Source organism: Carassius carassius, chromosome 32 (genome assembly GCF_963082965.1).
Source record: "Carassius carassius chromosome 32, fCarCar2.1, whole genome shotgun sequence".
NCBI classification, from domain to species: domain Eukaryota; kingdom Metazoa; phylum Chordata; class Actinopteri; order Cypriniformes; family Cyprinidae; genus Carassius; species Carassius carassius.
In genome coordinates, this window is record NC_081786.1 from 16,223,330 (window position 1) to 16,250,495 (window position 27,166).

The window sequence follows — 27,166 nt, forward strand, 5'->3', positions numbered from 1 at the left end:
TTAGTATCGCTGGATTGAGTTATCTGAGATAATTGGGCGTTCATGTGTTGGCTTAAAAGGGGATATGTATCGATACTCGAAACCATGATCAGCAGTGCAGCGATTGGCTGGTGGCAAGACGGCAATGTAATGACGCCATATAATTTAAAACGACACCTGTCGAAAAACTTGACAAATTTCTGGACTTTTATAAGGAAACAGCCAAGCAAACAAAACTACATAAATGTTATAATAGATACATGAAACAGATAATAGATGCATGTTTTTATTTTGTTAGAATTTTTTTCATGATTCCCAATTATTTATATTCGCAATTTATAATAGTTGTACAGTCTTTACATTTTTATTTCAATGTAGAAATTATCTATTCATTTCATTTTATATTTGGACAGATTTGTTACGTGACAGCATTAATGAAAGTTTCTTAAGGGTCAATATCATGTTATCTGCATCTCCTGAACTCCATCAAGCCACTCTTATAATAGCAGTCATCACTCAAAATAATGCACGACTCTATTATCTGTATAGCATGTGTGTAAGACTCATGAAGTAATAATTTTATGACAAATAAATATTTCAGTGAGTAAAACGGGCTGTGTCTATAGTAGGCTGTTATGGACTACACAGCATTTTTATATTGTTTTTAAATATTTTTTAATGATTATTATTTTAAATTATTGTCCCTGGATCAGTACGATACTCTTGTAATAAAGTAGCGGTGGTAGCAGACATATTTTGAGTATCAGTTCTAGTTGAAAAGAAGCGATCTAATCCTGTTTACATTAAATAAGCCTGCTCCCGAGCAGGTTTAAGCTTACGGACCTGTTGCTATGACAGCAGCTCCAGGATGAGCTTCGAAGAACCAAATGAACCAAGATCACGCCAAATCGTCAACAATCAAATCCAGCTAACTGAGTTAGCGACGTACGAAGAACGGGCCCCAGATGTGCTAAAACACTAGTCACATTTAAATCTAGACTCAAAACCTGTTTAGCTGTGCATTTATTGAATGAGCACTGTGCAATGTCTGAACTGATTGCACTATATTTTCACTGTTTTTTTTTTATGTAAAATAATTTTCTAACTGTTTTAAAATTCATTTTAAGTAAATGTTTTAATCATTTTAAAAGTTTTAAAATTGTTTGTTTTATTTTTGTTATTATTTTTCTTCATGATTATTTTACTTTATTTTATGTAAAGCACTTTGAGTTACCATTGTCTACGAAATGTGCTATATAAATATGCCTTTACATTTTTTCATTTTTATTTATCTCATATGCATCTTGTATATTAAATAAATTAAATCACACGTGGCATCTAAATTAGTCTGTTATTTAACTCTCTTAAGGGTGTTAAAACGCCCTCTCGCGGTAAGCAAACTTGTCTAGACCAGATACAGGAAAGTGACACTGAAAACTGCCCAAGTAAATCGCTAAAAAACTAAACAAAACAACGAATAAATAAATATATTGAAAAATGTATATAATTCAGTCTCAACTGTATATATAATTCAAATCTCATTGCCACACATTCCACAGTCGACTGTTGTATGAGGCAAGGCACGGTTTTGTTAGTGGGACGAGGCGGACTGTAAGGGCAAGGCTGCACTCTGAACAACTTGATCTCGTTACTTCGTTAGGGTTTCGGTTGAGGTAAGTTAACTCACCGTTGGCATTAACTCACTCTCAGGCACACCTTCTCCTTCTCTTATCTAAGAGGGCGTGTCCCAAACTAGTCTAGTAAGCGAGGAATCACCTGAGCTCATTACACCAGCAGCACACAGGTGTAAAAATGGGCAAAGCAGTTGGACGCTGGGACTTGATGGGAGACGCCGCCATTTAGACTCGATTAGCCGTTGTCGTCGCTTGCTGGTGAAAGAACGGCAGCCGGGGGAATGGTCGGAGAGATGGCAGAGGGAAGTGATGTTTCAGGAAGTGAAATCGGAATGGAAGTAGGTGCCGGTGGCGGGGAAAATGAAAAAGATGGTATATGGCATACTCAGAAAGTTAGGCGAAAACGTAAAAAGACTAGAAAGTTAACTGAATCGTCTCAGTCTGATAAAGCTGAGGTACACAGTGCAGGAGAAGTAGAAGTAGCAACGGAGTTTAAAGTAGTTGTGAAATTGGTTAAAGAGGGCGAGTCGTTTAGTAAGTTGAATCCGGTTAAGCTTACAAAAGAGATTAACACACTGGTTGGAAAAGTGAAATGTGCAAAAGTCTTGCGGGACGGGTCTTTGTTAATCATCTGTAATGATGCCAAACACAAAGAGAGAGCACTCAGTTTGAGTAAAGTTTTGGGTGAAAATGTAAGTGGAAAATTGCTTGACAGTGGAAAGTATTTGCGTGGGGTCATTACAGGCATTCCACCTGAAGTCCCAGTCGAAGAAATTAAATCCAATGTATCGGGAGGGAAGGTTGTAGAAGTTAGACGACTAAAAATGAACAGAAATGGGGAAAGGAGTGATAGTTTTTCAGTCATGTTGAAGTTTGAAGAGAGGGTTCTACCAGATAAAGTCTGTGTTGGTTACATGAGTTATGGTGTTAGGCCGTTTATCCCTCCACCACTTCGATGTTTTAAATGTCAAAAGTTTGGACATGTCGCAGCAGTATGTAAGGGGAAGCAGAGGTGTGGGAGATGTGCCGGGGATCATGAATATGGGAAGTGTGAGGAAGGAGCTGCCTTGAAATGTTGTAACTGTGGAGGTGAGCATAGCTCAGCTTATAGGGGATGTACAGTTAGCAAAAGAGCTGAAGAAGTACAGAAGGTTAAAATCCAAACTGGGGTCTCATTTGCGGAAGCGGCTAGGAAAGTACCTGCTCAGCCAATTGTACAGGTGAACAAAACAATGGCTGTAGAGGCATGTAGTTCAGCTTGTCAAGGATGCAGTAAGATCAAAGAAGATACTCTTCTCATGAGAAAAGATAACTTTGTTTTGTTCATGGTAGAGATTATTAATTGTACTGCTCAAGCTGAAAGGAAGACGGAAAAAATTCAAATAATTGTAAAAGCAGCGCAGAAGTACCTCGGTTTTAAAAATACTAGCTGGGAATTAGTGGAAGAGAGATTAAATGAGAGTCAATTTTCATCCCAACCTCAAACATGGAGTGGTGTACCGTCTGTCTCATGATAATTATCCTCCAGTGGAATGCAAGAAGTCTCATTAGTAATGGTCAAGAGTTTAAGAAGTACATCTCTGATTTGGAAGATAGGCCCCATATAATATGTATTCAGGAGACATGGCTCAAACCTCAGTTAGATTTTATTATTCAAGGTTACACAGCAATAAGAAATGATAGGAAGGATAGACAAGGTGGGGGAGTAGCAACATTTGTTCAAGATGGTCTGAGGTATAAAGTTGAAAATATGGGGCAGGAATATGAATCAGTAGTTGTTAAAATCTGGATAGGTAATGATCAAGTTTCAGTGGTTAATTTTTATAATCCTAGTAAGAGGTTGAGTATTGAGGACCTAGGTGCTGTAAGTGGGCAGAGTCAAGGAAAGATAGTGTGGTGCGGTGATTTTAATTCTTATAATGTATTATGGGGAAGCCTGAATACAGATGCAAATGGTGTGATTATTGAGGAGTTCCTTGAATTGAATTCGCTTGTTTGCATTAATGATGGTAGAGGTACAAGATATGATTGTTGTAGAAACACAGAGAGTTATTTGGATTTAACATTTATATCGAGTGGAATGGCAGGTATTACATCATGGGAGGTGTTAAGTGAATTACCTATGGGTAGTGATCACTTCCCTATAATTGTAACAGTTGGAATTGATGTAATTAAAGAAGACGAAGTGCGGGTACCGAGATGGAGGTTAGATAAAGCCAACTGGGAATTATTTCAAGTTTTAGCTGAGAGGAAGTGTGGTGAATTAGATGAAAGGTGTTTGAAGGATGTGGAATTATTTAACTCTGAATTTGTGTCTAATATTCTTCAGGTGGCTGAGGTTTCAATCCCAAAGACTGGTGGAAGAGGAGTTAAAAAGTCTGTACCATGGTGGAATGAGCAGTGTAGTGCTGCAATTAAACAGAGAAGTAAGGCATTTAAGCAGGTAAGGAAGAATCATACACTTAAGGCTTTAGTCCAGTATAAGAGAGCACAGGCTGTTGTTAGAAGGACTGTTAGAGCTGCAAAAAAGGCTTTCTGGAGGGAATATTGTAATACTATTGGGAGAGAAACTAAGTTGTCAGATGTATGGGGAGTTGTTAGGAAAATGAATGGTGTAAAAAGGAATCATTCTATGCCTGTTTTGCTTTGTAATGGGCAGACTGCTGTTAGTAATAAAGAAAAAGCAGAGTTGTTGGTGGAGACTTTAGTTAAAGTACACAGTTCTGAGAAATTGTCAGATACTGTAAAGTGCTGTAGAGAGGAGGCTTTAGCTGAAAATCCAGGAGTTATTGTTCGGAAAAGAATCACAAGTCGGGATCTTGATATGCCTTTTTCAATTTTTGAATTGAAGAAGGCTGTCTATAATGTGAAACAATCTACACCTGGCAAGGATGGTATTTGCTACTCTATGCTTGGACATTTAACTGACAGATCTCTTAATGTTGTCCTGAAGCTTTTCAATCTGGTTTGGGAAACAGGAAGGATTCCTGGTGGGTGGAAACAGGCAGTTATAGTGCCAGTGCTGAAGCCTGGTAAGAGTGCAACTGACCCTTCTAATTACAGGCCCATTGCGCTTACCTCACAGTTAGGGAAAACGATGGAGAGAATAGTAACAGATAGGCTGACATATTATATGGAAAGTAAAAACTTGTTCTGTCCTTTTCAAAGTGGTTTTCGTAAGGGAAGAAATACGATGGATGCAATTTTATGTTTGGAGTCAGAAGTGAGAAAAGCCCAGACAAACAAAGAAATAGTGGTTGCTGTCCTCTTTGATATAGAGAAAGCTTACGATATGTTGTGGAAGGAGGGATTGTTGATGAAGTTTGAGAAACTTGGTATTGGAGGTAAGCTTTATAATTGGGTACTGGATTTTTTATTTGGAAGAGAAATTGAGGTTAGAGTTGGCACGGCATATTCTAGTACATATGCTGTAGAGAACGGTACACCGCAAGGGAGCGTCTGCAGTCCAGTACTTTTTAACATAATGATAAATGACATTTTTGATAGAATTGACGGAAGTATAGGCAAGTCTTTATATGCAGATGATGGAGCCCTTTGGGTGCGGGGACGTAATCTAAAGTACCTGGGAAAGAAGATGCAGGATGCAATTGTGGTGGTGGAGGAATGGGCTAATAAGTGGGGCTTCAGAATGTCTGTTACTAAAACTCAAGTTATTTGTTTTTCAAGACGACATAAAGACATTACATTAAAACTTTATGAACAAAAGTTGGAACAGGTGAGTGTTGTGAGGTTTTTGGGAGTTATATTTGACGAGAAACTTACCTGGAAGCAGCATATAGAGTATGTTCAAAGTAAGTGTAAAAAAGTTAATAATTTGTTGAGGTGTTTGTCTGGTCAGAACTGGGGAGCTGCAAGAGGAGCATTGTTGAGGATTTATCAGTCTCTCATGAGGTCTTCACTTGATTATGGCTGTTTATCATATATGGGAGCAGCTGAAAGTCACTTAATTAGGTTGGACAGAGAACAATCACAAGGGTTGCGTATTTGCTGTGGAGCTTTTAGAACGTCTCCTGTTGCTGCTTTGCAGGTTGAGTCTGGAGAACTTCCGATGCGGTTAAGGAGAGTTAAGCTAATGTATGCGTACTGGGTCAATCTCCAGGGTCATAGCTGTGTTCACCCAGCAAAAGCTGTGTTGCAGGATTGTTGGGAACATCAGAAGTCTAACTACTATAGCTTTGGGTGGATCGGAGATATTAAAGCCCAGAATGTAGGCCTGATGCAATTTAAGTTCAGTTCGACTGTACCATGTTCATCTATACCTCCATGGATGTTTGTTATGCCAGTAGTGGACTTGCAGCTACAACTGGCATTGAAAAAGGAAAGTAGCGGTACCCCAGAATGGCTTGTTGTTCAAAATTATTTTGAGCAGTTTAAAGAACACCTTGTACTGTATACTGATGGGTCTAAAGATCCCAACAATGGCAGAACAGGAGCGGCAGTGAGTATTCCACAGTATAACATCAAAATTAAAAGAAGAACATCTGACTATCTTTCAGTGTATACTGTGGAACTCACTGCCATTGTTTTAGCTCTTAATTGGTTGCTTATGAGTTGTATTGGGGGCATAAACAGAGCAGTAGTTGCCTCGGACAGTCAAGCTGCATTATTGAGCATAAAAACTGGAAAGTCATGCAGACTAGATCTATTATACAAAATATACCATATGTTGTTTCAGCTGCATAGTGAGAATGTTTGTGTTCAGTTTGTTTGGGTCCCTGCCCATGTAGGTGTTGATGGAAATGAAGAGGTGGATATTCTAGCTAAACAGGCCTTGAAATTGGATGTGGTTAACATCAATGTCCCTATGTGCAAAGCTGAAGGAAAATCTATTATTCAGGAAAAAGTGATTGGGATGTGGCAAGAGCAGTGGGATAGTAATGACACTGGCAGACATCTTTACTGTGTGCAAAGAAATGTGGGAGGGGGTAGATCTAGGGATGGAAGTCGGAGAGAAGAGGCAGTGTTGACACGTTTAAGGATTGGCCATTCAGGTCTCAATAGATCTTTGTTCCGTATAGGGAAACATCAGACAGGAGTTTGTGATTATTGCGGACAGCCAGAAACAGCTGAACATGTCCTAATAGAGTGTAATAATTACATGGAAGAGCGTAGTTGTTTAACATCAGTCCTATATAAAGAAGGGAAAGCGCTTACTTTAGTTAATCTATTAGGAGATGTATCTAAAAGTGTTAAAAATCAAGTTATGAGGTTTCTCAAAAATACGGGGTTGTTCTACCGAATTTAATATGTAAATATTTATATCATAGGAATGCGCATAGGTGAATAATTCCCTCTGACTATTCTCGACGACCACACTCATATCCGGTAGGTGGCGGTAAATGCACCTTAAGTTGGTCTGCCAACCGCCAGTTAAACTCTAAAAGAAGAAGAAGAAGAAGACGCTGGGACTTTGAATGGGTCTATAATGAGCAACCGCACACATGGAGAAGAAAGGAAATATTAGGTGAGTTTACAAATTAAGTGACAGGAACACACATAACGTCAGATGAATTTGCTAAAACATAGCCTACTGTAGACGTGATATGATTTCGGTTAGCAGACTGACTTGAATTGAATTTAAATATCCATTTAACCATTTGGAAACGTGTTAGATTTTGTTATCTGGCTGTTTATCTTGTGTTGGTAAAGACAGGCTATAAGCTCAACTATATGTTTTATTTATGTATAGTGGCTATCAAGGTATAACTCTGATGACAGATGGAACTCGGAAAATTAACATGACATTTTAATCCTAGTGGATATCTTCCCGAAGTAATTTCAGATGAAAAAAAAGTTAATTCAGTATAAATTCTTGATATCCTTCTAGTTCTCCGGAAGAGTGTGCGTGTGTACGCAAGTGCATATGTGGGAAGAGGGCGCGTAAGGAAGGTTTTGTTTGTTTTTGTTTTTTTACAAACTCTATCGTCGTGTGTTTCATATGCATACACTACATACTAACTACCCTAATTTTTACTTGTAATTGAGATCAAGCTTACTTTTCCATGTGTTCAGTATGATATAGCCTAGTTAGAGAATAAGAACAGGTGTGACAGGGGAAACATAGATGTGTTTTACCTGCCTCACATCTATCATACAATAGCTTCAGGGGATGATAATTTGTGTAAAGTGCATTATTTGCACACTAGCAGTGGGTATTGCATGGTAACAACATTCTAGTCTTATGACCATGGGCTAAATGTGAATGTCACAAGCTCAGTTCACCATAAAACACATTTATGACCAACTTGGAGATTTCTCCATAAATATCACAATATAGAAGACCAGTGTTTTTTTCTTCTTCTTTTTCCTTCTGTGTGCAGAATTATAAGGAATTAAAAAGCATGAACTGTCCCTTTAGAGTAATTCTTCATAAATACTCCTGGAAAAACACGTTTTGGTACTGATATGATATTGTGAAGATGCATGGGTAGTTTTACACCAAGTTCTTTAAATGTTAATAATGTATTCTGTTGTCTTCTAACTATACCAGAAAGGATGCCATTTACAAACTCTGGTATATATAAAGTTGATAATGGATTATATAAAAATATATTTTAATCAACAAAACTGATATGAAAAATTATAAAATTGTTTAATATATACAAAACATAATAAATATATTGCACAACATTTTATGTTTTTTTCCCCCAATTATTTTTTTTCATAATATACCATAATAGGATTTTTTTTTTTTTTTAACCAAAGCATCACCTTGGTCACCTTGGGTTTTACTAGCCTCTGACTGGAGTTTGTGGCTATTTTATTTACACATTTTATAGCATTTGGCTACTCATTACACAGGTGAACTTGTCCAATGTTCACAAACATTGCTTGTGTGTTGTGTTATTTTAGGCTTAAATATGACTTGTAGAAGCTGAAACATAACCACCTTGTTCAGAATAAACCTGTTCGTGTGTATCCGTGACATTAAGCCATTACAGGTGTGATCTTGTTCAGAGTAGAGGAGACTCAAGGGGGAGGAAAAGGCATATTCAATAATCTCCACCTACTTGTGTACAAGAACATCACTGCGCGTGAAGCCCTATAGTGGTGCAAGCGGCCGCGGCTTTGCTTGTTTTGTGAGGGCTATTTGTTTGACTGATATGTAAAATGTAAAGGCCAAACAAATACACCGATAATCTGACATATGGAACTGATCCAGAAAAATTTCCTTGTTCAGTGATGGCTGACGTGCCCAATTCACCTGCCTTACCGTGAATAGCCCTTGACGAAAAACTAAATATGATACACATGTAACCATACACTTAAAGCTGCAGTCGGTAACATTTGACGCTCTAGCGGTTAATAAACAGTACTGCTTGCGTCTTGCGGAAGAACATTGTAGCCGGAGCTACTTCTCTCTGTTTATGTCTATGAAGAATCACAAAGGTACCGGGTTACTCCGCCGCAGTACCCCCGAAGCAATCTAAAATAGTCCGAATATAAACGCTTATTATAGATGTACCCTAGTGATTCAGGACAGGCTAAAAACACGGTTTGGAAAATTGATTCATGGTGTTCTCTTATTATATACATTTTGTAAATCTTGAACACAAAAAAAGTTACAGACCGCAGATCTGATTGGTTGTTTCTTACCGGGAGCGGTGAATTTCTGCAAATGGCAATAGGGCCACTGGGAGGAGCCAGAGGAGCTTGATTTTTTTTCACAGATTATCGGTCTCATATTCTACTGTCAGGACATAATGACAGGTTTCACAAATACATTTTTACAAAAGTTACCTACTTCAGCTTTAAGCATAAACTAGTAGAAAACCTGGCAATATGAACAGTTTGCATACAGACATTATGCAAACTGCATGAAAAAGTGTAATGGCAGTTTTGTATTTATTGGCAGGGCCGTTTCTAGGCATAGGCAAACTAGGCGGTCGCCTAGGGCGCAAACAGCTGGGGGGCGCCAGTGAGAGCCCCCGCCCCACCAAGAGTTTTTATATATATATAATTATTATTTCAAGGTTATAATATATTTTCACACTTTTGCTATTTCGAAGCATTATGATTACTTGCGATTATATGAGTAAGTCTCATTGGTGGTGATAGTGGCCGCTGCCGTTAGAGACATGTTAAAGTCGTGCATGCGCAATACAACGCCAGAAAGCCGTTGCCTTTCAACGTCGTCATCCGTGGTTAAAGTTACTTGAAGTAAATGTTTGAGTTTCATCATCATGAAAAGGTCAAAGCCATCAGGGGCTCAGTTATCGCAAGAAGAAAAAAGAAGATGAGAAAAAGAAAGCAAAATATACAGGTATGTTACAAATTGTTCCACTACAAGCTCCATCATCACTACGAGCAAAACATGACACTGTGACTGCATTATTAGCACCACGGGACGGATTTACGTCATGTTCATTTCAGCAGCAGAATATTATAGCAGGGTTTTTCCTGCATTGGAATTTATTTGGCGGCCGCAAAAAAGCTTATTTTTGTCCCGTCAAAAGCCTTATTTGATCGGTGAATGAATCTCAGGGTTGCAAACAGCGCCGCTATTTTCACGTCAGTTTGGGTGACTTGGGTATGAGATCGGTCTGATTATAATTTCACAAAGTCATCTGAAGCCATTCCATAGCTTAATGTGAGGGACAGAAGACTATTTACATCATTAAATTATACGGAAACCTCGTTTTCCCCTCCTCCGTGGCTGTCAATCATTCTCCATAAACATGTCCTATGATGACATTATTGACACTTTTGCAGCTATTAAGTCTAGACGTGTCCACTTTTAAAGCTATCGAAAATAGTAAACATGCTCAAATATGCCATGGTCAATTTGTTTTAAGTCCTTGGTTACCAGTTACTTCCTTTTGAACATGGATGTGCATGGTTGTTTTACTGAAAAGTGGTTACTGTGTATTATTGTATAGCTAATATGTAGCTGATAACGTAACATTGTCATGTTATAGTCATTTAGTTTTTTTGCATTTTATTTGCCTGTTTTTCTTGTATTGTTTAATATCAATAATATTTAATTCTGATGAATTGTACATACTTGTATTTTGACAAATTTTGCAATATTTATGCAATAATTATTAAATGGTTTCCTTGCAGCTATGTTTAGTTTTTAATTTATGGTACAAATCTTTGGTAGGAGAGGGGGCGGTTAGTAGAAATCTCGCCTAGGGTGCCAAAAACGCTAGAAACGGCCCTGTTTATTGGTCACCTGTAATTGTGGAGGTGAAAGTGAGCGCTGTGAAAAAGAGCTTTGGGGAACTTGTACAAAGGGATTCTGCAGCAGCGAATGATGTGTCAACAGAATATTAGCAGGGCAAACAAATTTGCTAATTAAAAAGGCACACCGCCAGGGGAGTGTTTCTCCCTTGTGGAGGAGAATCAGTGATTTGTTGACACAGTGCCTTAACATGTTTAATATGTTACCACTAGCAACTACAATAAAGTGGTAATCTTTATTATTTTTTTAAGGCTTAGTTTAAATAAGTCTTAATTAAAAAAAAAACTTAAATCAGCTTTAAAAGTGATACAGGCATAACTACTGTGAGTGCTACTTAAGTGGGATGTGAAGGTCTTTAATGGAAGTACGACAAATCCTTCAACATGAACAAGACTTTAATAAAGATGTACAGTCGTGGCCAAAAGTTTTGAGAATTACATAAATATTAGTTTTCAAAAAGTTTGCTGCTAAACTGCTTTTAGATCTTTGTTTCAGTTGTTTCTGTGATGTACTGAAATATAATTACAAGCACTTCATATGTTTCAAAGGCTTTTATCGACAATTACATGACATTTATGCAAAGAGTCAGTATTTGCAGTGTTGGCCCTTCTTTTTCAGGACCTCTGCAATTCGACTGGGCATGCTCTCAATCAACTTCTGGGCCAAATCCTGACTGATAGCAACCCATTCTTTCATAATCACTTCTTGGAATTTGTCAGAATTAGTGGGTTTTTGTTTGTCTACCCGCCTCTTGAGGATTGACCACAAGTTCTCAATGGGATTAAGATCTGGGGAGTTTCCAGGCCATGGACCCAAAATTTCAACATTCTGGTCCCCGAGCCACTTAGTTATCACTTTTGCCTTATGGCACGGTGCTCCATCGTGCTGGAAAATGCATTGTTCTTCACCAAACTGTTGTTGGATCGTTGGAAGAAGTTGCTGTTGGAGGGTGTTTTGGTACCATTCTTTATTCATGGCTGTGTTTTTGGGCAGAATTGTGAGTGAGCCCACTCCCTTGGATGAGAAGCAACCCCACACATGAATGGTGTCAGGATGCTTTACTGTTGGCATGACACAGGACTGATGGTAGCGCTCACCTTTTCTTCTCCGGACAAGCCTTTTTCCAGATGCCCCAAACAATCGGAAAGGGGCTTCATCGGAGAATATGACTTTGCCCCAGTCCTCAGCAGTCCATTCACTATACTTTCTGCAGAAGATCAATCTGTCCCTGATGGTTTTTTTGGAGAGAAGTGGCTTCTTTGCTGCCCTTCTTGACACCAGGCCATCTTCCAAAAGTCTTTGCCTCACTGTGCGTGCAGATGCGCTCACACCTGCCTGCTGCCGTTCCTGAGCAAGCTCTGCACTAGTGGCACTCCGATCCCGCAGCTGAATCCTCTTTAGGAGACAATCCTGGCGCTTGCTGGACTTTCTTGGACGCCCTGAAGCCTTCTTTACAAGAATTGAACCTCTTTCCTTGAAGTTCTTGATGATCCTATAAATTGTTGATTTAGTTGCAATCTTAGTAGCCACAATATCCTTGCCTGTGAAGCCATTTTTATGCAACGCAATGATGGCTGCACGCGTTTCTTTGCAGGTCACCATGGTTAACAGTGGAAGAACAATGATTTCAAGCATCACCCTCCTTTTAACATGTCAAGTCTGCCATTCTAACCCAATCCGCCTGACATAATGATCTCCAGCCTTGTGCTCGTCAACATTCTCACCTGAGTTAACAAGACGATTACTGAAATGATCTCAGCAGGTCCTTTAATGACAGCAATGAAATACAGTGGAAAGGTTTTTTTGGGATCAAGTTAATTTTCATGGCAAAGAAGGACTATGCAATTCATCTGATCACTCTTCATACTATTCTGGAGTATATGCAAATTGCTATTATAAAAACTTAAGCAGCAACTTTTCAAATTTCCAATATTTATGTAATTCTCAAAACTTTTGGCCACGATTGTATAACCTCTGTTACAAGAAACTCATTTCAAGTGCTCAAGCAGCAGTTTTGGTATAATGGTTTGAAGGATTATTGCACTAATGCAGAAGGCACTATATTATAGTGTAGACCTACTGTATATATTGTTTTTTTGTTTTGTTTTGTTTCTCATATCACTCTGCAGACACTTCTGCTCATCGCATAATAAAAATATTTCATTCAAAGGTGTATTTTTATAGCAGTTTGGTCTTCTCCAATCTCTATGATTTTTGTACTTATTTATTTTTTTATGTGCAGTATCTGCAAATAAATATAAATTTATGTATATACATATGCATACATGTATGAGTGTGTGTGTGTGTACTGGTCGTCAAAAGTTTTCGAAAGAAGTTTCACCAAGGCTTCATTTATTTGATCAAATACAGTAAAAACAGTTATATTGTTACAATTTAAAATGACTTTTGTTATATACTTTTTTTTTAACACTTATAATAATAATAATAATAATAATAATAATCATTATTAATAATTTGGCAGCAAATTAGCATATTATAATGATTTCTGAAGGATCACATGATACTGAAGACTGGAGTAATGGCTGCTGAAATTTCAGCTTTACATTGTAGGAATGAATCTATTCAAATAGAAAAGTTATTTTAAATTGTAATAACATTTCACAATATTGTCGTATTTTTGCTTATTTTTGATGTTTTGGCAAGTCTAAGAGATTTAAAAAAACATCCAAATCTTAAAGCCTGTATGTACATATATATTTGAAATATAATTATTATTCAAACTCTATCATTTCATGTTCTTAACATTGTTCTCTCTCTTCAGCAAAGTATCCTGAGATCAAGTCTTTGATGGGTCATGACCCCCAGCTGAAGTGGGTCGTGTCAGGGATGGTACTCACCCAGCTCCTGGCATGCTACATGGTCCATGAGCTCTCCTGGAAGTGGGTGTTGTTTTGGGCGTATGCGTTCGGTGGCTGCATCAACCACTCTTTGACCCTAGCCATCCATGACATTTCACACAATGTGGCCTTCGGCACCAAAAGGGCACGCTGGAACCGCTGGTTCGCCATGTTTGCCAATCTCCCGATTGGCTTGCCTTATTCCGCATCCTTCAAGAAGTACCACATCGACCACCATCGTTATCTCGGAGGAGATGGGTTGGATGTGGATATTCCTACCGACCTTGAGGGCTGGTTCTTCTGCACCCCAGCCAGAAAAGTGCTCTGGCTCTTTCTCCAGCCTTTGTTCTATGCGCTCCGTCCGTTGTTGGTGAACCCCAAGCCCGTGACCAAGTTGGAAATGCTCAATGCAGTCGTACAGTTTGTGGTAGACATTATCATCTACTATTTTTGGGGTCTCAAGCCCATAGTCTACCTCATCGCTGGCTCTATACTGTGTATGGGCTTGCATCCCATCTCTGGACACTTCATCGCTGAGCACTACATGTTTATGAAAGGTCATGAAACCTACTCTTATTACGGTCCTCTCAACTTGATAACCTTCAATGTGGGATACCATATGGAGCACCATGACTTCCCCAGCATTCCAGGCAGCAAATTACCTGAGGTACGAGATTGGGTGTGTTCCTTTGTTTTTAGAAATACGTGGTATTACAACTCTGGCTAATGGGATTGATTATTTTAACATCTGCCGTAATTATAATCTTGTCACTTAAGTACATTTAGGCATCACAAGGTAGTATGAAAATGAATATTTAAGCATTCGTTAATATTAATTCATTGTTTCAAAGATGAAGGTTAGATGACCACAATGGTAATCTAAATATAAAATTAGAGGAAATAAGCATGTAAAAAATTTAATATCAAATACAATATGTCTGACCAATACAATAAAAAGTACATTGTGAATAACGGCTAATAACTAATTTATTGTAAATCCTTATTGGAGTTTCTTTTCTTCTAATAAAAAGTAGTTTAAAGTTGGAAAACTATCAGATATCACTGAAGCCTGTCATTTTGTTCTTAAGATGAGTTCCAAGATGTTTATAAGAAAAATTCTGAATTTTTATTTATTTTTTTCTTAAGAATCTTTATAACTTTAAGATCTTTGTGAATCTGGTCCCAGATTTTTAATACTTTTCAGGAAGTTTATTTTTCACATTGACACTGCTACTGATTAAGACATTAGTGCTGTGGAACTAACTAGAAAGACTTTTTCATGCTTCATCAGTGTTCATAAGACGATTTAAATGGATTTTATAGTTTATAGATGTCACACCATCAGTCTGAAATTACCCCAACGGATGTCTGTTAGCTGATTACTTATGCAGTGCATTGTATTTGTTAATATTGTAGCCCAAGTATGACTACTGACAGTAAACGGACTATCGCCCCACCCATGTTAAACACTTTAGCTGCATTGTACTTTGTTCTTGTTCTTTGGTACACATACTGCATTTCAAAGTGTATGTAAACCGCAATCTCATTAACATTTGATCCTTGACGGACCTTTCCCATATTTCAGGTCAAGAGGATTGCAGCGGAGTACTATGACTCGCTCCCTCAACACACTTCCTGGATGCGAGTGCTCTGGGACTTTGTGTTTGATGACACCATCGGACCCTACGCCAGAATCAAGAGACGATACAAACTTGGCAAAAATGAATGAATTGGGTGTTAGACTACTGATCTAAACAACAAATACTACAAGGTATTTACATAAATCTGTGAGGCACTTGAAGGCTGTTAGTTAAAAGGGAACCAACCTTTTCACACGTGAACCTGCATACCCTTTTCATTCTGTCACAGCATTTCATCATCTAGATCAATCCGTACAATGTACATTCCCTGCGCCTGGGACCATGTTACATGATTTGTGAGGAATTGTTTGGGTGTATCAAAGCCCAGCCAATTCTCAAAATCTTTCCATACACTCATTCCAAACTAAAACATCTGATGTTGTTTTTATGGTATGTTCATCATCAATGCAGTTATTTGTGTTTATTATCGCCACTTTCTCCTCTAAATCCAACTTCTGAGATGCCAGTTAAGATGTACCTGAGGAACGAAGTGCTGAGATGGGATGTTTAAGTGAACTTAAAATGCCTTTTTATCAGTGAGGCCCTTTTGAAAACTGAATATTTAATTTTGTGCGCTATTAGTGTAACATGAAGTCTTTAGATATTTTGATATTGTCATTTGGACTGTGACCAGTTTAACTCTGAATTGTGATAAACAAAGTTTCAATAAACTTCCTAATCTTACATGATGAATCTGAATAATGGCAGAGAGGTTTCTTAAGGGGTTGTTTGTAGAGTTCAATTAAGGAAGCATGAGACGAGACTGTTTAAAAGGGGGAAAAGCTTTTAAAGTTCTTTTAATTCCATCAATCTCACACTCTCAACATGTTTAATTTAATTGTAATTCTGTGAAATATCAACATCAACTTTTGAAATCAGGATCAACCTAATTAAACCAGAATACATTGTATGTTCAATCAATTCACCCAATACGTTAAGCCACTTTCCAGAATTCATCTCCCGTTGTGTGTGTAAATATATACGTATATATTTCCATGTCCATCTCTTGAGCTCATGAAAAGAGCGTCTATATTTACCCTCATACCTCCAAATCAATTTAAAACAAAGTTCTACTGAACTTCTGCATTGGCCAAAAAAACCAAAACCAAAAGAAAAAGTCTCAAACCCTTTCAACTGTAGTAGTTTGCTGACAGTTAGCACAAATATGTGAAGTTTGTACTTATTAAAACCAAAGAATAAGAGCAGTAATATAAAATATAAAAGGCTGACAATAACTGTCGTGCAACTTTGTATCTCTCTCATTTAATATAATACAATTCTTAACAATGACCAATGAAACAATATAAACTTAGAAAACAAAAATATCTTCATTAATTTCCAACTTGATGACTTTAAGACTTAAAAGAGCGAGAGCAGCAAGCTGCACAGTGGACTGTCTCAACATTCATACTGGAGGAAATAGAAAATTCAGTGTGAAGGTCTACATTTCCACCTGCTCGTTCATTCACTCATCCATACACCCAATCATTCATTCACTCCAATTCCTTCTGTTCCTCAGCTTTCCCTTGTCCTTCTCAATGAAGCCTTGTATCAGCACAACATTTCTGCAACTGAATTATCCATACTGTTGCAGACATGCTGTGAGGACATTTTCATGTACTTTCCGAACCTTCAGTCGTCATTGGCCTTTCTTAAGACTATGTGGAGCCGATTCTCAGCAGTTCCTTTCTAATGGCTAAACAAAAAAAGAGAAAAATTTTAATATTCTCAAGAACTGAAAATATGCATATCTTTTCTGTTAACTCCTAAAACTTACCATCAATGATTTCTTCTTTAACTTTCTGCAATTCCCGCACAACCTCCTCCAAGATCTCCTTTTGATGCCAACAGATTTGATCATCGTTAGCAGGCCAGTCTATCCTCATTTTTTGCACAAAACACAGCACAGTAATATGCTATTTTGAAAGATATTCTGAACTAACCTGTTTCATTCTGTCAAAGTCGAATGACTCTGCATCACTGGTGCTTCCAATTGGTTTTGCCCTGTGCAATGTTCATCATAAATATTTAAAAGCAATTTGAATGATCAAATTTACCTGCAAGTCATGTTTGTGGTTAAAAAAAAAAAAAAAACTGTAGATATATTACTTATTAATATAGCCTTCTGATGGAATCTCAGTTTTTAAAACCGGTTCATTTTCAGAGTTCAGAGAGGCCTTTTTCTGTGTGTTTACACAAGCATTCAATGAAAGCTTACACAAAACTAAATTTTCTAGATGTCAGAAAGCGAGCAGAACCGGCTTTGTTTGCATTTAGGTCATTGCAGGCTCATGTTGCCCAGGGCTTTACTTCCTAAACACGACCATTTGTATTGGCAACCGAGCAACAGGCATTTACTCGCATATGCAAACTCTAAGCTAAAAAAAAAAAACATTCATTGCTCTATTGCAATCCATCAAGGAATACCTCAACAAATGTAAATTTTAAAGGAAGCAAATGTTTTATACTGCCCCTATTATGGAACTTTGAAAATTACCTTTCATTCAGTGTGTAACATAGCAGCCTACAAAGTTTTAAATCTGAAAGTGCACCTTGTAAGAAGTTACTGTCTCTCAAAAGAAAGAGTCGACTCTGAATCATTTAAACGAGTCGTTTTTAAAACTAATCCCAAGCCGTTTCATGTTGACGTCATGACCGGACCTAAATGGCACTTTAGCGCCAGCGAACCCCAGGCCCTGTGCACACCACTGCACTAAACAGATAGGAAATAAATGTTTGCTGCACATTAAACCTGTTAAATGTACCTTGACAGAGCTGAAGACTTATCTGCAGAGTTGGCTCGTTCCCATGGCTTCTTCACAGGATCTGAGAAGAATATTTAAATGCATAATTAATATAAATAACTTAAAGTTTAACTTTTCTGAATATCCTGAAAAGAATTTTAAGCCAAAAATATTAAGCCAAATGTATATCAAAAGTAATAATACAAACGATTCTTGGGCATCAAATCAGCATATTAGAATGATTTGTAAAGGATCATATGACACTGAATACAATTTAATTATAAACCATTTGCTGTCAAAAGATCAATCGCAATTAATTGCATCCAAAATAAGTTTTTGTTTACATAATATATGTGTGTGTGTATTATGTAATGTATATTTATGTATATATTACACACACATGCATGTATATTTAACAATGTTTTAAGTTTTTTTTTTTTTTTTTCATCTCTTTTTTTATTAAATTTTAACATGAAATAGGAACAAACAAAACTCCCCTTCACATACATATAAAAACATATATATATATATATATATATATATATATATACACACATATACATATATGAGCAATGACGGACAACATAATTATTAAAAAAAAAATTTTTTTATAAATGAATAAATAATATATATATATATATATATATATATATATATATATATATACACACATATATATATGCACACACACACACACATATATACATATACACATATATATATGCACACACACACACACATATATACATATACACATATATATATGCACACACACACACACATATATACATATACACATATATATATGCACACACACACATATATACATACACACACATAAAAATAATAATAACAATAATAATATATATATTTTAACTATTAGCTGTGAGTAACGGTCCATAGGGCTACTGCCCATTCATTTGCAGCATAAATGCGGGACGCTAAGTTTACTAAGGATTATCTGGAAAGGTCAACTTCCCAACATATTCAAAAAAGGGATCCCACGTCTTAAAGATTTATAAATTAAGTGTAATTATATATACACTTAAATTATATGAAAATAAATATTTACATGGAAATATTTTCAAAATGTATATTGTGTGTTTGTATTTATATATACATCACAAATACACAGCGTACACACACAAATATTACGTAAACAAAGTTTTATTTTGGATGCGATTTAATCTTTTTGACAGCCCTAATTTTACATTATTCCACACTTAGTTTATACTGTATATTTGTTAAAATAATTGCTAAAAACTTACTAAACTTAGATTTTTCTTTTTATTGTAGTGTATATACAGAATACATTGCTAAATAATAAAAAAAAGGTTTGTAATAATTTAAAAGAAAACACCTGAATTTTGTCCACGAGAGGATGATGAAGGGGATCCATTAGACTCCTCCTGCAAGAAAGAGATGTCAGGCTGACTGAATATGATATACAATGAATAGAACTGAAGAGAAATATACAATCTCTGTGTGTTTTGACAAAATAGTGTACAAGTGTCATACATTTTGACCGTCTTCTGGTTTCTCTGAGGCCTTCCTCCTGCAGAATGATCATATTTAACAATCAAAGTTTGTATAACCAAAAGTCATGGATCATTAGTTGGATATGTTCTGACCTTCGTGCTAAAAGGGCATTCATCTCCTGCATGAGACCCTCTCCACCACCTCCACTGCCTCCACTAGAGCGATTGGCATCATTCTTGCTAATGCTTTCCTCTGGCTAAAAAAGATACAACATGGAATAATCAGCTAGTAAGATACTATTATTGAACGTATTGCATAAAACAAATAGAACTATGTGAAGCATGTTGAGGTTTGAGAAAGACAAATGCCACTGACCCGCTGCACTTTTCGCAGCTTGGCACCAGCTAGAGCTGCAGCCAGACCTGACGAAGCAGAACCTCCACCAGCCGGCAGTGGAGGCGGGGTAGGAGGGGGTCCTGTGGCTGGTGGTGGCGGCCCGGGTGGGGGAGGCCCAGGAGGGGGCGGAGGGGCCGGTGGACCAGCCATGGATGCTGAGGTAGGAGGGTGAACAGGAGGGGTGGATGAGAGCATGGAGGGATGACCCGGTGGAACGGGAGGACCTGCTGCAAGAAAGAAAAGAATCCGTGTTTAATTACAAATGCAATGAAATATCACAATTGTGTTGACATAAGGGTGAAATTGTGCATCATTACCTAAACTCTAGAAAGCAGAATTACAAACAGAGAAAATTAGCCTACAAATAGGCTCAGCAGTAAGGATTTTTTTTCTGCTGGCTTGGTGGGGCTAGTATTTTCGAATGTATTATTCACATAAGTACTTCCAAAAGAATGATACATTTTTTATTTTTAGTAATTTTTTGTTTTGTTTTAGTTTTTTCAATGTGTTTTATCAATATAGTGTTTAATATACACTAACATTCAAAAGTGAGGGCTCAGTGACACTTTTATTCAGCATGGTCGCATTAAATTGAGAAGTCACAGTAAAAACATTTTTAATGCTTTAAAAGACTTATACTTCAATTAAATTCTGAACTTTTTATTTAGGTCATAGAATCCTGGGGGGAAAAGCACTATGGTTTCCACAAAAATGTTATGCAGCACAACTGTTTTTGATTAAATAAATGTCGCCTTTGGGGAGCATAAGAGACTGTAATGACTGAGATGACTTAATAAAAATCTTACCAAACATTTGCACAGTATTTTTTTCTATCTGAAAAGAATTTCATAAATTCACAAACACACTTTTGGTTTGTAGTTTTCAGCACATTCTTATTGATGCCTCCTGGGTGTGTTTGCAAATTTGACAACCTCATCCATGTCAGCCAGCTAGATAATATTATCTTGGAGACAAATCAGCAGAGTTTGCATAATAATACATCACAGAAAACCAAAAATTAAAATTTGCAAAGTAGATGTACGAGATCAATGAATGTTCAATGGTCAAGTAAAGTGGCCCAAAAGTCTCTCACACTGATCCTGGATCAGCAGGCCATTCTAAGAGTTAAGCCCTGCTTACACTTGCATCTACATAATTATGTGAGACAGAGCAAAGCATTTTAACTTGGAAAATATGATCTGCAAAAGCAAAAAGGGAACATAAAGTGGTTAGTTTAAGGTATGACACACCATTTAAATATGAACAAATCACCTTTGAGCAAACACACAAGAACATCACTGCAATATATGAATGTTTACTTTATAATCTTAAATCATCTTTCCTCAGAACAAAGAAGGTGAGACAGCTGCCGTTTGTTCAGATGAGCTGCTGCGATTTTGTCATATAACACAGACAAAAGTCAACAGCCTCATTGACAATCCTGGCAGGCCAGTATTTGCATTTGGTTTCAGTACAAAGAGCAAACTGTTCTCTTTAAACTGCTTTTGAGATCAACATGTCATCAGCCCAGTGCCACTGGACAGGTGCGTGAAGTCTATTGGTGGGGGGCAATAAACTACAGAGGGGGCAGCTGATGAGGTCGGAAATACTTACTGCTAAATGCTGTGGCGTTCTGATAAACAGGTGAGGGAGACGTCTTGGGCGTTGCCCCCTCACACAGAGTAGAGTGAGAGGTGGGTGTGGTGTTGAATTGGGCCGTGGCCTGGTATAGCTGCTGCTGGTGGATGGCGGGGCATTGGGTGGGCTGGCCAATGAGAAGGGGCAGGGGGCAAGATGATTCTTGTATGGGATAATGTGGGTGCAACGGAGCTCCAGAGGTGAGCTGCATAGGAGGGTTTTGGTACTGGCAGTACTCCTCTGCCGGGCCACTGAACAACTGCTGGTGGTGTGTTACAGGCTCCAAGTGGGACATGTTAGCAGGAGCTTTGGGACCACAGTTTGGGCCATTGTTTAGGGGTGGCAAGGGGAGGGCGACAGGCAGGGCAGGTTGTTTGACTGGCACCGCCATTATGACGGGTGGCGATGCTGTGGGTAATGGAGCGTACATGTGGGTGGAGGACCATGTGGCATGTCCTGGATCCTGATGGGCCGTTGGAGGGGAAAGAGGGATTTGCTTGACATTGCGAGGTGGAGGGGTGACACCCGGCTGGACGGGGGAGAAAGCAGAAGCCAGAGAGGTGGAAAGCTGGGAAAGCTGCTGTGCCTTTTTTTGAGGGGAGTCCACAGTGCGGTAGCCACTCTCTCGTTCCTGGGAGGAAGAGGAGGTGTGGGAGGAGGGTTGCGTGGGGTTAAAGTGAGCATAGGAAGGGGGAAGAGTGTTAGCCCGATACTGTCTGAGGTCATGCAGAGTGGTTTCGGACTGAGAGGCGGACGCTGATACTTTAAACTGAAGGGTGGAGACTGAGAAACAGAAAAGACAACACAAATGACAAACGAAAAGAGAGAAACGTGACAGTGATGAAAAATCAAGCATCAACGTGTACAAAGAAACTTAAAAAGATGAAATGTGGGCAAAATAGCATGTCATATGCCTTGCAAACAGATGAATCTCACAAAAACATCTAGATTAGATAGATGTCAGAAAAAAATGAAATTAAGAAATGGAGAAATTACAATTGAAATTAAGCATATTTTATGACCAAGATTTTGCTTCATTGTAACACTATTTTAATGACAATTAAACAACGCCCTCCCAAATTCTCATTACAGTAATGCATCTGGATCTTTCACTTTTGACATGTTTTAAAATAATTCTACTTATTCTCAAAGGGGATTCTCACTAGATTCACATTACCCTGATAAAAAAAACTCACTAAAAGTGATAACATAATAAAATTATTCTGAAATCATTTATTGAATGTAAATGTAAATTAACAGAACAAATACATTATATGTATTTATAAATAAATAAATATACAAAATGTAATAAATACCATTTAATCTAATATTACTTGTCAGTTTAAACAATTAAACTATAAATTATTATTATTAAGATTATTTTTATTATGTTGGATTAATGTATCTGTATAACAGTAATGACAATAGAAAATCAAAGAAATAATGCACAAAGAAAAAAAATCTTAATAGTCCTTAAAACATGCCTATTTATTTATTTTTAAATGAATAAGCAAAACTTTATTTCTTTTAGTTTGGGAATGAAATAAGATATGGTCTTGACATGTTTCATGAGATTCACCAAAACAGAACTCATTTTGGCGACTGTCTTCTCTGAACTGATGCTGAAGCAGGAGTGGAAACAGAAAGAGAGCGTGTGTGTGTGTGTGTGCGTATGAATGAGAGAGGATGGGCAGCTTGTGCTGTTTGGACTAGGGACCTGTTCTGTGGCCAGGGAATTAATATTCCTTAGTGTTAACAGTTTTCCAAGCAGACAATGAAGTCTGCAGGGCTACTCTGTGGGTGGTTTAATGAGTGTGTGTGTTTGTGTATATTTTAACTGCACAGTGTGCAGTCTCATATCATATTCTACAGAGGTGTGGGAGTCTTTAGTCTACCTGCAGAGCCAGATGTTCGTCGTTCCCTTTCCATCTGCATCTGATGCTGGTCCATCATTTGCCTAGAAACAAATGTCAACTCACTTAAAAATTATGTTGGGCAAAGTGAAATCTAAATACTCTCAATGGACAGAAAGACAAGCTCACTGGAGTGTAGTGTGTTCACACATTGTTCTTTTCAGCTCCGTGGGTTTTAAAAATGCTAGGCTGCACAGTGAGTCTGTCCACTAGAGGGCAGAAAACAATCTAAACTTGTATTTTGACAGTATTTTAACCGTTCTCAATCTTAAGTGATTAAAAAAAAAACAGAAGTGAGTTCAAATTCGATGATTCGATTAATAATTTCTGCAACAGTGATACAATAAACACTACACTTTCTGACCTGTAATGTTAAAAATTAAGTGAGTAATTTCAGTGTCTTTAGCAGTATCAAATGAAATTTGTTTTTTGAATTGGTTTCCCAAACACCATCTGCTATTGGTTGGACAAGCAGATAGTCCCGCCCCAAACTCATGCCATTGGTTGAGTCACGGTTGCTGCTGAAATGCTTAAACAGGACTATTTTGAAGGTACAACCATGAAAAAGTGTTTAGACTTTTCAGGGGAATAAAAAAAATCATTACACGCTTCACTTAAAAAAGAGAGCATACTGTAATTCAGGCCAGTGTCCAATGTTTAAAAGCTTGATTAACATTTGACAGATGTCTCAGAGTAGTAAGTGTCATTAGAGAAGGTCCGCACCTCCTCGGAGCCTCGGCATCATCTGTCACCGGTCCATTCTGACGATGTGCTCCTGGACCTGAAGAACAAGAACATAATTGCACCTCATAATTTAAATATTTTATTTAATTATCTCTCAGGAACTGTAAAACGTGTCGGATTGCGTTAATATATTCTGACACCTTATGGCAGACTTGAGTAGTACATCACTTCTAAACTAGTTTTGTTTCAGGACCCAGATTTTACAAAGGGCAGCTGGTTTGTGTCATGTCATGTGACGTATTATACTCTTCACTGTATAGTATAATTTAGAAAACAAAACACGACATTGGTCAGTACAAATGGTTCATGCATTCTTTTACCTCACATACATTCCCTTGTGATTTTCACAAATCAGGCCAAGTCACAAAAAACCCATCCTATTCTGAGCACTAATTGAGAAATGAATGAGCTGGACTGGACATAGTATGGCCTTTGAAAACGTCAAAAAAGATACATATATAAGACATCTAAGTGCCAAATGATCAATGATCTATTATAATCCAATAAATCCAGCAGGAGAACAAACATATTTGGCCAAGTCACAATCGCCCTTGTACCTGACACCTCATTGTTATTCGTAAGACACCATAATCGTTCTGTTGAATTTGTTATAGGGTGTGAAGGAGCTCTGCTAATAATGGTAAACACGGCTCTCAGGTTACTGAGATGATGACTATTTACGTTATATGACATTCAGGGACTTAGTATGGGGCATGAAAGCTCAAGGGAGGAAGGAAGCCCCCTGTGTTCAGATAAAGACCCTTAGTGTGGCCATATTTAATGTGGCTGATAATCTTTGGTTGCTAGGCACCATCAAACATAATTAAGTTCAGAACGTCAAAATCTATCTACTGTGAAATTTAAGGTGGAAAAATAATGAGCTGTTCACACAGCTAGACAAGGCAAACTATTTCATAATAATTTAAATGGCAATACACTTAAAATAAACAAAACATTAACACACACTGGTGTGGGTGATAATATTAATGTTATAGTTTTTATCTTTATTTATCGTTCTTTGAGTGAATAGACCTTAAAGCCACTTTTTATAATCATATCTATTTAGTGTCGACTTCTGCCATAATAATATGTATTAACAGTATCTTCTTAATAACACTTCTCATTTTCGCAGATTGAATCCACAAGATCTTAAAATCTCAACATATATTTCGAAGTATTTTGATAACCGTTTTAGAACCATTTTAGCATTAAAAATGCCATCTCGTCATTACTGCAACACCAAAAAGACCAACAACTTTCATCTTTGAAGGTCTATCATCTGCTAACTGAGACAAAACAAACAATAATCAGCAGTAAAAAGCACCAGCGGATGTCCTGAAATAACACAAAACACACTGATCATAATGGCAGATTATGTTTTTTATACTAGACCTAATGAGACTTGAAAGAAGCAAGACATTTCAACAGAAAACCTCAGGCAGCTACAGCACAAACTACTTCACAGTGCAAGGAACTCTTATTATATAAAACATACTAAATAAAGTTCTGCTTTATTAATAAGTCAGGGAGTAAGTGGTTTCTTTGAACAGTTATTGCAGATTTAGAAAATAAGCTTGATAAATGACACAGCTCAAAGACCTTTGCATTAGCAGTTGTCAGCAAGCTCAGTCTGGATCTAAACCAGCGGCAGATGAAGCAGATGACAGGTGGGATTCTGCATCCACATTTCATGAGTAAATGATCTGTGTCCTCAAGGTGATTATGGGAGCTGAAATCACACTGAATTTAACGCTAGTATACAGCGTCACATCCTAAAATGCTGTTAATGACTTCCAAATAAACCAAGCAAAAACCTTATCACAAGATCCACATTTTAATGAAAGTACAAAAATATTCCTGTCATAGCTCACTAGGCCTACTTACGAAAAGGAATAGCTGTATTAAAGTATGTGCTCACGCTGTTTCAACATCTAAATGGGAAAACAGATTGCCTCAAAAAATCAGAATAATTGCAGCAGGACTGAATTTCAAGTCCCTCGAGCAACAGGAAGGTGAATATTTTCATACGTCAGTTGAAAACAGCATTTCACACAGTGTCCCAAACATGCAATCCACCTGAGGTCCTGTCTGAAGCAGATGGTTCCAAGTCATCTGTCCCTATTAGAATAAGCACCACACAACTACTAAAACTCTAGAAACATCTAAAAGAACTTGATATTCGTATGATCTGGCTATTAACGCTCAAGGAAAAAGGGGGAAAATTCCAAACGCAAATTCAAAAGAACTCACCATCATTTACGAAATGTCAATTTGCAGACCATAAACCATTAATCCAAACCCTGATGAGCATTCTGGGTAATACATAAATACTATTTGCTCCACTGGTGAAGCGAGACAATGCGGCAATTATCTTTCCACTTGGAGTTTAGGAGTTTAGACTTAGACTTGCATGAAAATCTCTTCCTATGGAGACTTTACTGAGCAAATATAATTCTGTGTGCTCTGGATATCAATAAGGCTGTGCACTTTGTAACCAGACAGCAAAAAAGGAATATTACTCCAGATCACATATCCATTTCTAGTGCAGGTTGTGGAGGTGTAATACTCTGTGTGATTTATTTCATTAACTTGATTAAATCCTTTGCAATAGCAACATTCTGATAAATGGCTGCAGTAGGAGTGTATTAAAATGGTTGGTGCGACAGAGGTTGAATAAAGTTAATGGATTCCTAGATTTAAGTGCTTCTCAAGAGTCAAATCTGGAGCTCTGGATGTTATTTTGATTTATGGTTAAATACCTTAAAAGCCTTGGAGGGGCATCGCTAACCAAATATTGAGGTTGAGCTTTTGAAGTAATGTGTAGTCAATATTTACAGTGTTTTATGACGCACATACTCTATCATTTGGTGGTTGCGTGCAGCAGCAGAGTCCCTTTGTACCAAATGCTCATACCCTGGTGATCACTGAGCTGAAAT

General features: G+C 37.5%; 2 protein-coding genes across 10 annotated transcripts in view; one reads left to right on the forward strand and one right to left on the reverse strand.

Moving 5' to 3' along the window:
* The first annotated feature begins 1,585 nt into the window (after positions 1 to 1,585).
* On the forward strand, positions 1,586 to 16,009 carry LOC132112843 (sphingolipid delta(4)-desaturase/C4-monooxygenase DES2-like). The gene is made up of 4 exons (XM_059520534.1): positions 1,586 to 1,807; positions 7,033 to 7,098; positions 13,601 to 14,343; positions 15,262 to 16,009. The coding sequence occupies exons 1-4, from the start codon at positions 1,792 to 1,794 to the stop codon at positions 15,403 to 15,405; spliced, it is 969 nt and encodes a 322-aa protein (XP_059376517.1). The 5' UTR covers positions 1,586 to 1,791; the 3' UTR covers positions 15,406 to 16,009.
* Positions 16,010 to 16,082: 73 nt separating this feature from the next.
* The window catches only part of LOC132112841 (ena/VASP-like protein), a 30,568-nt gene continuing 19,484 nt past the window's right edge, over positions 16,083 to 27,166 (reverse strand). For 4 of the 9 annotated variants that reach the window (XM_059520528.1, XM_059520527.1, XM_059520525.1 and 1 more), the window contains 11 exons: positions 24,210 to 24,267; positions 23,469 to 23,530; positions 21,550 to 22,356; positions 19,915 to 20,162; positions 19,692 to 19,795; positions 19,579 to 19,615; positions 19,421 to 19,469; positions 18,082 to 18,142; positions 17,260 to 17,320; positions 17,094 to 17,151; positions 16,083 to 17,012 (listed from right to left, as the gene is read on the reverse strand). In XM_059520528.1, coding sequence (XP_059376511.1) covers positions 16,975 to 17,012; positions 17,094 to 17,151; positions 17,260 to 17,320; positions 18,082 to 18,142; positions 19,421 to 19,469; positions 19,579 to 19,615; positions 19,692 to 19,795; positions 19,915 to 20,162; positions 21,550 to 22,356; positions 23,469 to 23,530; positions 24,210 to 24,267 — 1,583 coding nt within the window. In that variant the 3' untranslated portion in view covers positions 16,083 to 16,974. The remainder of the gene's footprint in view (positions 17,013 to 17,093; positions 17,152 to 17,259; positions 17,321 to 18,081; positions 18,143 to 19,420; positions 19,470 to 19,578; positions 19,616 to 19,691; positions 19,796 to 19,914; positions 20,163 to 21,549; positions 22,357 to 23,468; positions 23,531 to 24,209; positions 24,268 to 27,166) is intronic. The other 5 variants (XM_059520526.1, XM_059520531.1, XM_059520530.1 and 2 more) reach the window with 5 other exon arrangements.